The sequence below is a fragment of the Amia ocellicauda genome, chromosome 3 (assembly GCF_036373705.1).
Source record: "Amia ocellicauda isolate fAmiCal2 chromosome 3, fAmiCal2.hap1, whole genome shotgun sequence".
Taxonomy (NCBI): Eukaryota; Metazoa; Chordata; class Actinopteri; order Amiiformes; family Amiidae; genus Amia; species Amia ocellicauda.
In genome coordinates, this window is record NC_089852.1 from 27,624,972 (window position 1) to 27,641,218 (window position 16,247).

General features: G+C 49.9%; 1 protein-coding gene across 1 annotated transcript; it reads right to left on the reverse strand.

The window, feature by feature from the left end:
• Nucleotides 1-77: 77 nt before the first annotated feature.
• LOC136744710 (WAS/WASL-interacting protein family member 2) lies at nt 78-15,719 on the reverse strand. Its single transcript, XM_066698779.1, has 8 exons — nt 15,212-15,719; nt 6,650-6,773; nt 6,423-6,546; nt 6,100-6,234; nt 5,091-5,783; nt 4,323-4,541; nt 3,522-3,623; nt 78-3,349 (listed from the first exon to the last, which is right to left on the reverse strand). Exons 2-8 carry the CDS (start codon nt 6,713-6,715, stop codon nt 3,309-3,311), a joined length of 1,380 nt encoding a protein of 459 aa, XP_066554876.1. The 5' UTR covers nt 6,716-6,773; nt 15,212-15,719; the 3' UTR covers nt 78-3,308.
• Nucleotides 15,720-16,247: the final 528 nt, after the last annotated feature.

The following is a 16,247-nucleotide window of genomic DNA, read 5'->3' on the forward strand; positions in this document are numbered from 1 at the left end:
GGAGGTGCATCAGTGAGGCAACCCTCATCTGTGAGTATGAGGCCGCGGTGAGAGTGAGAAACGCACACAGACACAGATTTGTCCCTGGCTTCATACTAGCCCACCTTATTTTTATTTCAGTTTCTATATTACAAGCTTTTTACAACATAAAAAATAGATCAATAGCTATGATTACCATATTTTTCCCCCATACCTATAGTGTAAATATACATTATTAATATCATCATCATCATCATCATCATCATTTTTTTTTATTTTTTATTTTTTATAAATCTTGTACCGACAAATTGTAACAATAGTAGTGTGTAAGGCAAGAGACCAGCTAGGATTAATACGTGATGAAACGGAATGCAGAAGTAAACCATGGAATGAAAGTCAAGGTCCTATGAGGAGGCGGTGGCGGAGGGGCAGGATAACATACTACAGCTCGCCCCCTTACAGAAACATGGTGGTGGTGGTGGTGGTGGTGGTGGGGGGCGGGGGTAGATACCCAACTCTGATCAGTCAAAATCATCCCCAGGTGCAGTTTTGTCTCCCCCTCTTCCTAAAACAGCAGATAAGGGGCTGTAGAGTTGAATACTTCCATTGCATAGCAGTGCGAGTAATGATCGGGAACTAGAGCATGCACTTTCACACCTGCACTCACCCTGCCACGGATTCACGACACGCTGTTCTTAACCCGGACTGCTTGCTGGCCCCGAGCACCTTCCCACACCTCACAGTCATGCTTATGAGGAGGGCCGCCAACCTCACGGCACAAGGGGATGTGGTCCTGGCTAACAGCATAACAACATGCTGCCATGGCAGTCTACCAGCAGGAGGTAAACTGGGGGCCTGAGGGTGGGGATTATGCCGCTCAATACTGCGAGCCAGGCATCGGCAAGCCTCTACAGCAGAGGTCCATTGGATCAGAACTGACTGCAGACTGGGACACTGCCCACAAGCTTTACAGATGTGACAGATTTTGACCATTTTGACCATGTCAAGCACACACACAGTCTCTGCCTCTCTCTGCTGCTTTTACACCAAGCAGCATTTTAACTGTCCCTTTATTTCACAGAGAACTACTTAAAAACTCTACCACCCCCTTTGATATAAAATGCAAAAATGTGAATTGATTTCAGAGGTTCTAGGAACTAGAGCTCCAGGAGCCGGAGCTTTAAAGGGCAAAAACAAACGGGGGGAACCCAGAACACCAACTCACTCATAGCTACCCCACGTTTTAGAAATAACCCCTCTTCTCTGCCCCCCAGTCACCCACACACCTCTCCCAGCGCCAGCCCAGGCCTCTCCATAGGGCCCAACACTATACAGGAGAGCTGACAGACACAGTGACACCGGCACTGACGCTCCTGCCACGACCATCGCAAGCACTTCACTCGCGCTGCTCGACAAAATATATATATCTATAAAAAACCTCTCCCCTGCAGCCGACCCGCCTCCAATTCTGCATATTGTTTCAGCATTCACAAATATCACGATTATTATTGAGAAGAATTTTACACTAATAATTATAATATTAATATGACGGTAACAACACTCAATCCGTTCTTCAGGCAGTCGAGTGTAGTCAGCTAGAGTCTGATTCATCAGCTTTTTTTTTTTCTTCTCCTTTGTTTGCCCCCCCCCTGCTGAATTCCACACTGTTGCTGGTTTGTGAAGTGTGGGGGTGAGGAGGGGGTGCGCTGGGTAGCAGGCCTCAGCACTCCGCACAACACCGGAAGACTGGGGACTGGGCTCGGGGCGAGTGAGCGAGCGAGACCGAGGCAGAGGAGAACACAGCCAGGTGGCAGAGCCGGGGGGAAACAGGGGGTCCTCAAATCTCAAACCCCACGCTGAACTGAGCCTGGATCCATCACCCCCACCTCTAGGTCCTTACGCAGGGTTCATGACCGGTTCTGCACTTCAGACTGCAGTCTGTGGGAAGCGTCCCGGGGTCTGCTATGGTCCGGCCCAGTCCTGGATGGTGGTGTTCAGCTGCTACTGCCTGCAAATGGCACTTTTAAAGATCATCCTGCCCACCCATTCTGGCTCCAGCAAACTTTCAAGTGACTGAATTCACATATCACGGTTTCCACCCCCTAGAGAGAGCGAAGAGGCCGAAAAACTATATCTAGAACACAGTTTTCCTGCAGAGCCCAGTTATTTGGGAATTAAATAATGTCAGTCAAGACGGTCTGGTTCTATGAGCAGCAAGTGTCCCCGATACAAAGGAAAAAACAAAAAAATCACGAACACAACAGGGTGAAATCTGCCAGTACTCTCCAACTGCAGCGAATCCTAGACACCGGGCATCCATGGTGCCACAGAGCAGGGAATGACGAGGCAAAGGCCAGAAATCCACCAATAATGATGTTAAAACAATAAAAATAAAACAAAAATTATAACCGTCCAAACCCAACACCCGGTACAATGCCACTGTAGTGAAGCCCAACATGTCCCTTGCGTCTGCATGGAGACCGCACAAAGTCCTCCCGCGCTGCAGAGGTCACTGTCCAAAGACGATCCCGTCATTCCCGCCACGCCACTTTAACCCCCGGAGTGCCACGCCACCACCCAACAGCTGGGTCCTCAGCCGCTGCAACAGCACCAGCCAAAACTACAGCGCACCCCATTTCAGAGGATCAAACAATATGCGTTATGATTAATAATTATTATTACTGTTATTGAAGAAGTAGAGCTCATGCAGCTACTGAGGAACAGACACAGGGACAAGCCCTTCTGCAGGTCGAGCCCCGACAGGACAGGCACATGAGCATCCTGGGTAACTGTGAAACAATGTGCAAAATAAGAAGAAAAAGGAAATGGGGAACAAAAAAGAAAAAAACAACGGCCTTCCGTCGTCCCATTCCCTGTGGCGCCAGTGTTGCATGTCACGGATAATTCTGTCCGTTTTCAAGTCTAAATGAGGCGATGGAATGCATAGTGTTTTATTTTCTTCTTCTACCTCCCGTGTAGTCTCTTCTGCCTCCAGACCCAACTCCCCATGTAACGCTCCGGCTGTGGAGCTGTAGTGTCGGGGGACCGGGCCGAGCCAAAAGCCTGGTTATGCAGAGTCAGGAAAGGACCGGTTCTCTCATGCTGGGCCGGGGAGGAGGAGGAGGAGTGCGGCTCGAGAACTGAAGGTCTTCATCAGGTGGCCAGATGTTCATCTCTGGGAGGATTTGGTGTTGGCTGGTCGATGTATGTATGTATGTTTGCATGCATGTATGTGTGTGTGTGTGTGTGTGTGTGTGTGTGTGTGTGTGTGTGTGTGTGTGTGTAACCCTGGTCTGCAGTCACCGACAGCAGGATCGCTCACACGGTGTTCACCTCATGACTGGTGGAAGTGGAGGGGCTCCTCTCATCACTGTCACACAAAAAAAAGAAGGGAAATCAACGTATAAATAAAGTGTTACATACAAACAGACTTCTTTACAGGACACTATCTCCGCTGGTCTGACCCCTCTCGGACACTGAAAGCCCAGTGTGTGTTTTTTTTGTTTGTTTTTTTTGCTTTCTTTTTCCGCTCACACACTCACCTCTGTTGCTTTTGCTGGGGTAGATTTTATTGAAATGCCTGTATTCCTCTGGGGGGGGGAAGTCCTCTATGGGGTGGAAGGAATACTTTGACTCAAAATCATCTGCAGAGGGAAAGCAGTGCAGCAGTTAAGATCAATTAAAAAAGATTACAGACACAGACACATGGCTTCCCCTGCGAACAGAGCACAGAACGATCAGCTGGGAATTAGATAGTGGGGGTGTGAAACTATTATAGAGTAACATGAGCCTGCATTTTCCACACATGCTGTAGCACACAGCCGCCATGGGGGAGGTGGCGTCGAGGGTCACGGATCAGAGGCTTCCACAGAGCTCCACGATCTCCGCAGCTCTGCTGTATCGGTGCCCAGAGCAGGACTTGAGCTGGCAGCACCCGTGACCCGTGAAAGAGTTACAGGGACCAAGCGAAAGGCCGCATGTTGTTCATATCTGCCGAGCAGCAGGTCTTGGAGACTTGGGGGGTTTTGCAGGAGAAAGTGATTTCAGGCCGCAGCACTGGGGAGAGTGGGAAGCAGGAGTCCATGCTGGATCCCTGGTCTCTAATGAGAAGGGGCCTGCAAGGACACGGCCATGGAGAGCAGGGAGGAGGACTAGTGCAGGAGGCAGCGGTGAGGACGATTCTATTATTGTGTTCTTAAATAAACTTTGCATGGATTTCGTAGGGAAAACTCGTGGTTATGCTGACGAGCCGCACTGCTTCCTGGGATAGTAGCGCCACCATCAGAGAGAGAGAGAGAGAGAGAGAGATGCACACAGCGAGCCCTGGGCCCAGACTCACTCACCTACGAAGGACTTGGAGACGGTGGTGTGGCCATTGCGGATGGGTGGGGGAGGCGGTGGAGGCCCGGCAGGGGTGCGGGAGGGCGGGGGAGGGGGCTTCCCTCGGCTGGGGGGATCCGAGGGGCTGTGCTGGGCCATGCTTCCGTGCACCCGGTATGGGGGCGGCGGCGGGGGGGCGTCGCGGCCACCGTTACGCATCATGGGAGGGGGGACCGGAGGAGCTGAGAAGACAAAGACGTCGTCAAGACACACAGAAACATTAAACAGAAATGCACACACGCACAAAGTCCTTCTGCAAAATAATAAATAAAAAATAATTCAATATAAATGTGGCCCGAACAGCCATTGCCTCGTTAGTTCTCACTCTCCAGGCTGCAGAGCGCCCATGCAGGCCTGTTTTACAGGTCCTTAAAATAGCCTGTCACTGCAGCGCAGGGAGGGAGCTGAACTGTTGCACCACGCCGATGGAATGACGGCAAACCAGGAAGCCCTGTGGCAACAAGTGACACCATCCCGGTACAACAACACAGAGGAACAGACGCCTCTCTGTGAGCAGCAGGCCGCTCCCTCCAGCCTGCATATGTGCGCGTCTGTGAGCGCACGTGCAGGGATCCTCTCTCTACTGCTTCAGTGTGTGAGACATCTCTGCTGTCTCGGTCTATCCTACTGGGTGTCTACATTGGTCCTCTCTGTACTGTGAGTCTCTACCATGTATGCATCTGTGTGAGTGAGTGAGTGAGGGTCACAGGGACAGGAGGCTTGGGTCTCACCTGCTCCACGGCTGGGGGGATCCCGTGCAGGAGGCGGGGGGCGCCCGCCCTGTGGTGAGGGGGAAGGTGGGGGGGGAGGTGCGTGGGCCCTGGTGTGGGGGGGCCCTCCAGTGGGGGTGATCTTCTTGTGCAGAGAGTTGTGTCTCTGGGGCAGCTCGGGGGCTGCCTCGTTCACAGGGCTGGCGGGGCCGTTGGGGACGCCGGGGGGTTGGCGGTAGGGGGGAGGGGGGGGTGCCAGCGAAGAGCTGCTGTGGCCCCCCCCAGTGGTGCTTGGTCGGGGCGTGTTGAGCGGGGAGGGGGGCGGCTTGACAGGAGGAGGGGGAGCGGCATCCCGGGTGGAGCTGGGTGGTCCTCTCTGTCCAGGAGTGGGCGGCAGGGGCTTCTCACGGTTATAGGAGGGCACGCCCCCTTTTGGGGTGGGGGGTGCAATGCCACGGCGGGAGAGAGGCGGGGGGGGCGGTGGGGCAGACGAGCTGTGCTTCATGCCCCCCGCGGAGCCGCTGCTGCCCCCGGCCGGCCGGGACAGGTCCGGGAGAGAGGGCCTGTGCGAGCGGGGCAGCTCGGGGGGGGAGGCGCGCAGGCCGCCCGAGTCTCCGTCACTCTGCCGGCTGGACGAGGAGGAGGTGGAGGGCGGGCGCGGGGCAGCTGGACGGGAGCCGGGGGGGTGCAGCGCTGACCTCCCAACAGAGCCATCTGCAAGAGAGGGAGAGAAAAGAAAAAGACTAACAGTCAGGTTAGTGTAAACACCCAGCGCACCGAACACTTGCTACTGGACAGCAGGTTGAGAGTTTATCAGGCCTGTGGGAGTCCAGACCCAGCGGTGGCAGGGTCTGGGAGATGGGCACAGACTCCATCACTCCCAGGCACAGGCACACTGGCTTCACGGTAAGGTTGTGAATGCTAGGGTTTGCTGGCTTAATGGAGATCCTCAGCTCCAGCTCCGGAGCCAGCCCTACATCACGGGTTCAGGAGGTGACATCAGTCACACTGGCAGCTGCACAGTTCTTACCTCCGACTGCCCTGAGTTTGGGCATACCCCCCTGGAACAGGCCTCCCATTGGCTGGAGTGCCGCAGAACCGCCTCCGAACCCGCCTCCTCCTCCTCCTCCTCCTCCTCCACCGCCGCCACCTCCCCCTTTAGGTTCTAGGTAAAAGAAACGGCAACCGTTAGAAACAAAAAGCAACCCTGACAATAATATAATCACGGTGGAGTGCCATGTAACAAATTTAAAGAAAACGAAAAATGCCACCGCGACATTCAGAAATCTATCCCAACTGTATATAAAGTGTGTGTGTGTGTGTGTGTGTGTGTGTGTGAAGCAATGCACTCACTCTCTATGACTGGGGCGCTCCTGTCATTCACCGCTGTGACTTTCTTCAGTTTGGCGCCCTTGCAGATATCCGACAACAGTGCCCCCCGGCCCTTCTGGTCATCCCGTTTCAGCTTGGGAGGGCTCTGAAGAACGGACATGCAATTAAACAAAAATCGCAAAATTAGAAGCTGTGTGTGTGAAAACCTGAATGCGGCCAAACTGAACTCTGCACGTGTCGGGCCTGACCTGGCTGAAGGCAGGGGGTGGCGGGGGGCCCCCAGGCGGCGGGGGTGGAGGCGGGGGAATCGGCATCCTGTCGCTGGGTGAGCGCGGTCCCGCTCAGCGTCTCGGCACCTGCGCCCTCAGACACCTGAAACACACGGGAGAATGGGGGGGATTAGTCGGGTAACATGCAGACTCATCACACACGCACACCTGCGTAGGGGGGTTGAATCCCAGGCAGTCCTGGAGACCCACAGTGCAGCAGGGTTTGATACCTTCTCAGTTTCTACACAACTACACACGCACCCTGGTATAAATTAATTGACAGATAGATAGATAAAATAAGACAATCACAAACTGCCAACACAACACTTGGCGGCAATGTTTGTGTCCGGTCCTGCAGAGTGGAACTACGTCGACCACGACTCGCCGAGGCTGTGAAACGACAGGCACAAATGCGTCCCAGGCGTCACCGGCATTAGCTGCCAGATAACAGCATGTGATTTTTCCAACATAGCAAGAGGAGAGATGAAAACTGCTTCACCTGGCACGAGAGGAGGGGCAGATTTTAACAGCCAGGCGGTCAGACTTACATTTTATATTTATCTTAAACTCTCAATCTGTCACAGTGGAGGCAGGAGCGGCTCAGCCTGCCTCACAACAGGCTTACCAGGAGTGGTGCTGTGACCCTAGGCAACACACCACCACCTCCTCCCTCCTCCCCCCCGGGCAAGCACTCCACCAGCTATCACACAATCAAACCCTTCACCAGAGACCAGGCCTGCACTGCTGCATTTCTGACTGACTTCAGCACACTTCACAAACACCAATCTGTCAATCTGGAGGTCCATCAGAGGGGCAAGGAGGAAGCCTACAAGAACTGGCGTATACAAGATCTGGGGGAGCTTTTATGGATGAATGTTTTTAGAAAAGATTTTAAAAATGAATCTTAATTGTTTTTAAAGATTTAGTTACTTTTAAATCACATTGTTTAGGGTTTTTGGTATAGTTTTGTTATATTTTGTTGTCAAATACATTGACCGTTTTGGGTTTAATTTAAAATGCATTAGACCTTTTTTGTTTGTTTTTTATTTTTTCCTTTTTAATTGTTTCTTTATTTTGTTTAATGCATTTTCAGTTATTTTCAATGTATTTGACCTTTTGTTGGTGGGCAGTTTTTGCTTTTATCACGTTTGTTTTGTTGTTTTGGGCACGTTTATTTTAAAGTTAATTGTTTTAGTTTTTGTTAAAATCACAGATTTTAAAAATTTTAAGTGATTTTACGGACTGATATTTTAATGATTTTAATCACAAGCATTAAAAAAAATTGAATTGTTATTATTTTATGAAATGTAAAATACTTAACCTAATAAACAGTACTTCACAAACACCACCCCCCTCCCCCGGCAATCACTAACCAGTTCCTAAAACAGAAAAAGAGAGAGGCAGGAGAGAGCTACAGCAGCAGAGGCCCAGACTCCTCTGGTCAACCCGAATGACGGACGCCTTCTGCAAGTGCTGGGGGTAGAGGAGGAATTGTATCAATACTGGTAGAAGCTATAATAATAGTAATGCACTTGAGTGAACAGGTGTCTATCTATGCCCAATGATGTCGTTTCGGTATCTGTTGTGTTGTCATGTTGCACTAACAAGGAGTGCTTATCCTTGCTTAAATCCTGAATGTTAATGGGGAGGGGGGGGGCATTTTCTTTTATTATTATTATTTGTATTGCTGACGGCAATACTCCTTCAGCAAGCACAGCAAACCCCTTAGTCAACTGTTCCCATCCTTAAAGGAAAAAAAATAGAAAAAAGTGACTCGTTAAGAATAAAAAAAATAAAAAAAGACTTAAAGCCAAGTGTGATTTTTCCATTTAAATGTATTTTCATAAATCTCTATCAACCATGAAAAACCAAAAACCAAAACACCTACTCCAGCACTCAACAAATAATATGGGCCACTGGCTGAATTCAATAAGGACATTTAGAATTAAAGAAAAAGAACAGTCCCGACACGTGCAGACGCACACAGACAACCTGCCACGACCCCAGCGGGTCACAGAGCACCGTGTTGCTACTAGTGCCTGACAGAGCAGGAGTGAGAGGGGAGACAGCGGGGGGGAGCTGTGCCTTTCATGCACTACATGCAGACAGTGGCCCAGATCACAGAGAACACCAGCAGCAGCTGTGCGGAGGGTCCCAGTGGCAGCCTGGGTCCCCCCTGCTCTCAGGCTCAGCCAGCCACCCCTATTCCCCACCACACCACTCCTCCAACACAATTAATAGAAGTATTTCAGCCACCCCCACCCCAACCCCTCACCTTCCCCAACTCTGTTCTTATCACTCCCACTGCATACACACCCTCCCACACCACACCCCTCTACTGCAGCTCTGCCCCCCGCACACCCCCTTCTCTGCTACTCAGTTTCCCTTCTCGCCCTCTCTCTCCCTCCTGCTGTTTGCTAATGCAGCCAAGTGGGTGTCATTCTGGGTTAGTCAGCATCTCAGAAAGGTGTGTGTGACTTCACCTGCTTTTGTTGCACCCCACCCCCCAGGCAAGTAAAATCCATTATTGTGAAAATATCCTAATAATAAAGTGGGGGATCTGGGGGAAATTTAAATATATGTATGCATGTTTAAATGAGCACAATACTTCACATAAAGGCAAACAAGTGAGCTAAGGATCAGCCACATAACATTAAAACAACAGCAGGCAATCTTGCAGCTCCCATCATGCAATTCCTGCCACAGTGGGTGTGTTGTCAGCATGTACTGGCTAGCTCAAATATTCATCCCACTGGCAGCAACACACTCTCACCCTCTCTCCCCTCCTCATCCTTTCAGTCTTTCCTTCACTCTCGCTTCCCTCCCTCGCTGTCTCCCAGTTTGTTTTCCATTCTGCCTCCAGCTCCCCACTAGTCCCATTTACTGTGCTTCTCTGCACCCCAGTCTCCCCAGAGGTGTGGGGGGTGTGAATCCCGACCACCGAGCACTGCAGTTTCAGCTCGACAACCACCCCAACTGTTACGACAACACACCCGGCTCTCAAACCTCCAGGCTTCCATACCTCCAGCCCGTCACACATCTACTGTAGGAACAGCGGTGTGTGGTCATTCGACAGCACGGAGCTCAATGAGTCACGACACCGGCGGCAAACACAGAGCCTTGCCATCCTCACCCACAACAGGCCAAACTGGGTTCCACTTCCTTGTTTAGTATTTTTTCTCATTCCCTCTTGACCTCCTAATTGGTTAAGTGAAAAATCTGCTCAATTAACTAATGTAACCGCTCCTTTGTCCCAGCACGTGACGCTTTAAAGAGGGCTGGAAAATAAAAGTCTGCAAGGTGTGGGGGGTGAGGGTGAGAGCAGGAAGCAAACAAGGCAAGTTCAAATTAACTGGCAGCCCCCCTCGTCTTTCCTGCCCCCGCCCTGTGCACAGTGATGCAGCAGAGGAATGTGCCAGTGGGGGACACATCTCGGAAGCACTCAGGGTCCTGGGGAAGGTGGCCTTCTGGGACGGGGGCGGAGCGGGAGAGCGCAGGGCAGGGGGAGCCGCTGCCGCGACTCAAGCGAGAGCTGAAATCGCTATTTCATGCGTCTATATTTACGTAAGCGGGGGCCCCGGGGCTCCATCACTCTCTGCATCTCTTTATCTCTCAATTTCTCTCCCTTTCACTGCATCTCAATCTCCTGGGCGGCTCTTCTGTACTTTAGTGATTGCCATGTGGATCAGATGCCGACCCTCCAAGCTGTGCTGCCCCAGACAGAACCTTTACCTTTGATTTACACAACCTACTCCACACTTTCAATGTGGGAAAAACTGGGGCTTGTAATCACAAATCAATTAAATATAAAAACCCAAAAAGTATTTATTATAAAAGTTTTAACCCCCTTAGCTATGGCTCTCCTAAATAAGCTCAGGTGCATCCAGCTGCCTTCGGAATTCATCCAATGAGTTAATTGAGTGCCATTAAACTCTGAGATCTACAGCATCCCATGGTTTGGAGGGGAGAAACTGCATAATCAACAATAGCTCACTTTACAAATCTGGCCTGAATGGAATAGTGGAAAATAGGAAACTATTTAGGAAAAAAGCACATGTGAAATCCCATTTATTAGGTCTAGTAAATGCAAAGCATTATGTTTAGTGCAAATCCACCACAGCACATCACCCAGGTAACCCCATCCTACAGTGCAGCATCGTGGCGGCAGAATCATGCTGCATCATTCATCATCACTCAAAAGTGTTGCGAAGGTTGTGGAACTAAAAAAAATACTGAAAAGCATCAAATTTCAGAATGTAACAACAAACTATGATAAAGTACAAGGGGGTGTGTGGATACTTTTTATAGCCACTCTATATACATATATATATATATATATATATATATATATATATATATATATATATATATATATATATACACACACGGAATAAGAATCTGTCATTGTGAAATCAGCACTGATAGCAAAAAGAAACAAAGGAACCCAGTCCACCTGGCGAGAGGGAGGACAGACATTCCACAGTGTTCAATCACAACGTTTCCAGGTTTCGCTTGCCAGCCTGCGATCCTGTGCGGAGTCATTTTACACTGAAACACTTTCATTGCAAAACTGGAATAACCTGCCGACACACACACACTCACTCGAGAATCAATGCTGAGGTTCTTCTCCACTTACATTTTATTTTGAACTTTTTATTTTTAACTGGTGAAATGAACCCCCTGCCCCCATGAATAACACTGCCGTTCCCTCGTCCAAGAACCCACCGCAACTACAGAGGGGGACAAAGGGAGGACACAAGGTTGGGGGGCACTTCAGGACAAATGTTAATTAATGTCCTGTACAGCAGCATTCGGTACTGGAGAGAGCAGCAGACCGATCCACAACAGCAGGCCCCCAGAGGACCAGCACCCTCTAAGTCTCCGACTCCCTGCACCCTGCACAATCCACTCCAGCCGAACCTGTCACTCAGGCCCAGCGCCACTCTCTCCCTGCTTTCCCCGTTCTCTGCTTCCTCCTACACTGGGCAGCCTTACAGCTGCTGTTATCACCACACACAACACACTCAGGTAAACACCACAGAGTCCTTGATTTCAGTTACAGGAACAAGGAAAGAGGCCTTTTATTTTTTAACCCTTGCTGATGTTTACCCGGTGCCAGGAAGATATGCACAGAGCAGGAAGCTGATTGATCTGTGCCACACTGCTCTATGCCCCACCGCCCACCCCCTGAGACTTGGCAGCCCTGAACTCTGAGCCCTCCAGGCCCCTCCCCACTCATTCCATGCAGCCTTCAGCGACAAGGGAGGCTTGAAACAGTGTGCAAGAATCAGACACTCTAGCCGGCAGATATGGACACACAGGACAGACAGCTAGCCGGACAGACAGCAGCAGAGAGAACCCTGGCTACACAAGCTCAAGCTGACATTACTATGTATTATTTTAAAAAACAATGAAAATGTTTTAGAATGACATGCATCAGCTGAGGAAGTGCAGGGCTGCGTGTAAGGTCAGAGATTTCTGGGAACTGTCTCATCCGTTCAAGAATCGCTCTGCCAAAACCAGCACAGGATCCCACCCCCAGCTTCATCACAGCAACACGATCGCACCCGGAGGCAGCTTGGGCTGTCACTCGCATGAGCTACCACATGTAAAGGAATCTGGAATGATTCCCCCCTCCACCCCGACCCCCCAGAAATTAAATTAGAAGCAGAATTTATATACCCAATGTATATTCAGTCTGAGTGATGCTATGTGACAGAGGTCACTGCGGCAGCTCTTCTGTCCTGTTATCATGATGATCGCTTGTATACTTACTGTGCTTTGAAGGCCCGTTGTGCAGCCTTTCCCCTGAGGTCTATATTGAAAAAGAATAAAAGCCCCTGCCTTGGGGTGAGCAAGAGGGGGAGGGAGGCAATTTTGCAGATTTAATATAGAGCTCTAAATGGTCAATGCAGAGGGAGCCAGAAGATGTGTTCAATTGTGCTAATTAAGAAAAACAAAAATGGGTCCAAATGAGTCAGAGATCAGCTGGGAGGGGGGGGACACTAAGACACAAAGCTGTGCAGGACCAGGAGGCAGGGTGGGAGAGCGCTCTCAACACAGCCGTTCAGCGTTTAGACTGTTTCTTGGTTCTCTCTTATGCCTCTGCCGTGACTCGCCGTGACTGCTGCAGTGCTGCCTGACAGCCTGTCCGTGTGCAAGAGCTGCCTGCATCAACATCACCGAGAGACCAGGCGAGACAGAGTCTGCAGTCAAAATGGATATGATCCCCCCCCAAATCGCCTCCTCCTCACCCTCTGCTCACCCAGACAGCTCCACTAAGCACTCTGCTGAGAACGAGCCCCCACTGTCCACGTCCCAGAGGGGCATCCAGCGTAACTGTGAGGACATCCCACAGCACAGGGCAGGCCAAACACAGCAGCTGGACTGCATTTCTCATGGGGGAGTGTGGGAGGACCAGAGCAGCAGGCAGGTTTTCCTGGTTTTTGCAATTCTCATATTTCCCACCTCCAGGTGTCTCCTGCAATGGCACTGACCAGGCAAAAGCACCTGCACAACCTGCAGGACCACCACCCACCCCAGAGGTTCCCCGTTACAGCTGGGGGGGGTCCTATTCCAATTCTAACCTGACCTGAGCCCAAACACAACACAGCAGACATTACTTTTTTCTTTTTAAGCACTGACCTCTCCCTCACAACCACCGCTGGTGCACTGAGCGGCCCGCCACACCTCTAACACTGCGCCCAGTGAGTGGGCTACTCCACGGTGCGCTCTGACAACTGTCATGCAAAGACTGGGGCTGTCTGAACAATCACGATGTAACAACATAGTTACGATTTGTCCGTCACATCTTAACTGAATGGAAAACACTTTAGACAGACAGATACAAAGTGAGTTTCCCTGACATTAGAGTTCTGTGTGAACTGGACCTTGTGATTTCCCTGCAGCGTTAATGCACAGCACCAGTGGACAGCTCTGATTAACACCACCGAGTGAACGGAAACCGGTCCACAGGGTCTCTCCCCTTCATTACACAGCAGGCGTTTCGGTTGGGTTTTTTCAGTGGTTGTTTTTTTTAAGCTCTTTGCTGTCTGAGGTGCTAGACCGTGGCAATTACTGCACAGACTGGGAGGGAATGTGCCCAGCAAGGAGCAGGGGGAGAAAAAAAAAAAACTTTAGGAAAACAAGATTACAAACTTCACAAGTCCTAGTTACTCATCCCTGATGTGTTTACCTTTTCTCTCTTAACACCCAACCCCCCTGCCCCATTCCCGGTCTGACCAACGATGCTGCAAGGCTGGGAGTGGGAAAGAGGTGGGCAGAGAGCTTGACAGAGAATGAAACCAGCAGAAAGAGAGAAAGACAGAGTGCGCACGTATGAAGGGAGACAGTTTTACAGCGTTTGACAATTCACACTGCAGTGATGAAGTATTGCAGAATGAATTCATGCAGTGATTCCACAGCACTCCTCCACACATGCACACACACCTCACTGAGTCAGGGGAATTCAAACCCAGGTTCGAACAAAATAAAAAACAACCTGCTCTCTCACACCACAGGCAAAATACCTTTTACCACCTCGATTCTCTGTTCCCAAAGGCTTTCTAACTCTGACAGCTCGACATTACTGGGGGGGGGGGTGGGTGCAGCAGGTGCATTTCTGTAATCGGGTTGCAGGGGGGAGCTCACCTTCTTACCACACAGTACGTTTGTCTATAATACATCACCAGCAAGCCTGCCACCTGTATGCACCTCCCACCACCCCTTATCCTGTTACTGATCAATCCCAGATTACACTTCCACACAAATGTAAAATCCGACAAGGAGCACACTTACACGGCCAACTGAATCAGGAAAGTGTTTGCAAGAGAAGGACAGCTAATAAAAAAAAACTATTTCCAAATAATAACTGACAACACTGCCATCACACTTCCACCCATAATCATCATAATTCAAGAGGCTCAGTCAAGAGAAGAGAAGCTGCACATTGACACGCAGGCCGACCAAGTGAAAACTGCATCTTCTCAGGGGGAAAAACAAGTCCAGCCAGTCTACATGGAAAGATTTTAATAAAGATTGCAAAGAAAAATCGTGCACAGGATAGAAGTCTAAGCCTTTTCCTGCACTGTTGTTATTCTGTATTAAACTTCTGCCTGCCTTAAAAAGAAAAAAGATAAGAAAAACACGTACTTTCACAGTGGACGAGTATGCCTGAATACATAGCGACGCCACACCTGAATTGGGCATGAAGATGTGGCGACAGGGGCGTTCATGATCAATACTGGCTAAGTTCACACAACTAAACAAGACTGCTAATGCATATGAATAGCTACACGTCTTGGTAGGACAGTGGCTACAATCACACCGGGTTATAAACGATCAACATCTAAATCCAAAGCCTTTCTCGTACCTGTGCCATCGAGATCACCCCCATTACAACTGCGTCCTTGCTCTCCCTGCGTTTTGGGGTGTATTTATGCCAGTATTGATCTATTTCGGCCCTGGCTCGCCCAGCTTAGCTAGTTCTTTTTGTTGCATTTCTTGTCTTTTTCCTCTTGTGACGGGGGCCGGGGGTCTTACCTCGTCTTCTGCGTAGATCCGGAGACTCTCTCGAAAACAACATCGATAATAAGGGGAGGAGAGAGCAGGATCTTACACGTGAAGGAAATACAGCGAAATGAAACGAGAAATGGGACTCAGAAAGGCTGCTCTAGGTCGACTTCTTCCTTGCTTCTCTCTCTGGCTGTGTGTGTTTCCCTCATCCGACTGCCACTCGGCCTCTCCGAGTTCGCCCGAGTATTCAATCTCAAGTCTGCGACCTGCGCTTCGGCTGTTTACATCGCTATTAGTTGTACATTAGTGGACGTAACACTTATTTTCTCTCTCTCTCTCTCTCTCTCTCTCTTCCCACCTTCTCTGTCTTTTTTGCTCTCTCTCTCTCTTTCTCTCCTTCAGTGGAAAACCCGGAAATGGAATCTCCAGCATAACAAAATGGAGGAAGGGAGCCGAAAAAATGTACATATTCAAAACTGTCGGTCCCCGAGCGGTGCCGAGCGTCTCCGAAGCCCACCGGCTCAAACACGCATGCGTCCTGGGGGATGACGCGACGAACTGACGCGGCGTAGAATTTAACCATAGATGTCTACTAGAGAGAGAAACGTGACTACGGGGGGCCAAGCAGGACATAATACATTGGATTGCGTGCATACTGTATAGGCTCACAACCTCGCATGTACTAGATCGTTTTGCGTGTGTACTATATCGGCTACCTACAAATATCTCCATGTAAGATCTTTTGTATAGCGGTCTCGTTGGTTAAGCGCAGAATTGCGTATTTCTGTATAGATCTGCGCGGCTCCACCAATGGGGTCGGCGGGATTATGCAGATCTGTGCAGAACTGCCTACATCTGCGCTACAAGAACGCCACCTCTGTATTTACTGTGCAGCTGAGTGAGAATTCAGTCCGCCATCTTTAGTGGGAGTAAACCTTGCCCCCCCCCCAAAAAAAAAAAAAAAAAAAAACAGGATTTATAATTATTATGTATTTATTAACAGGTGCCCATTCACAGGGCGACTTGTAGTTTTAACAATAAACATTTCAAATAATTACAAAGT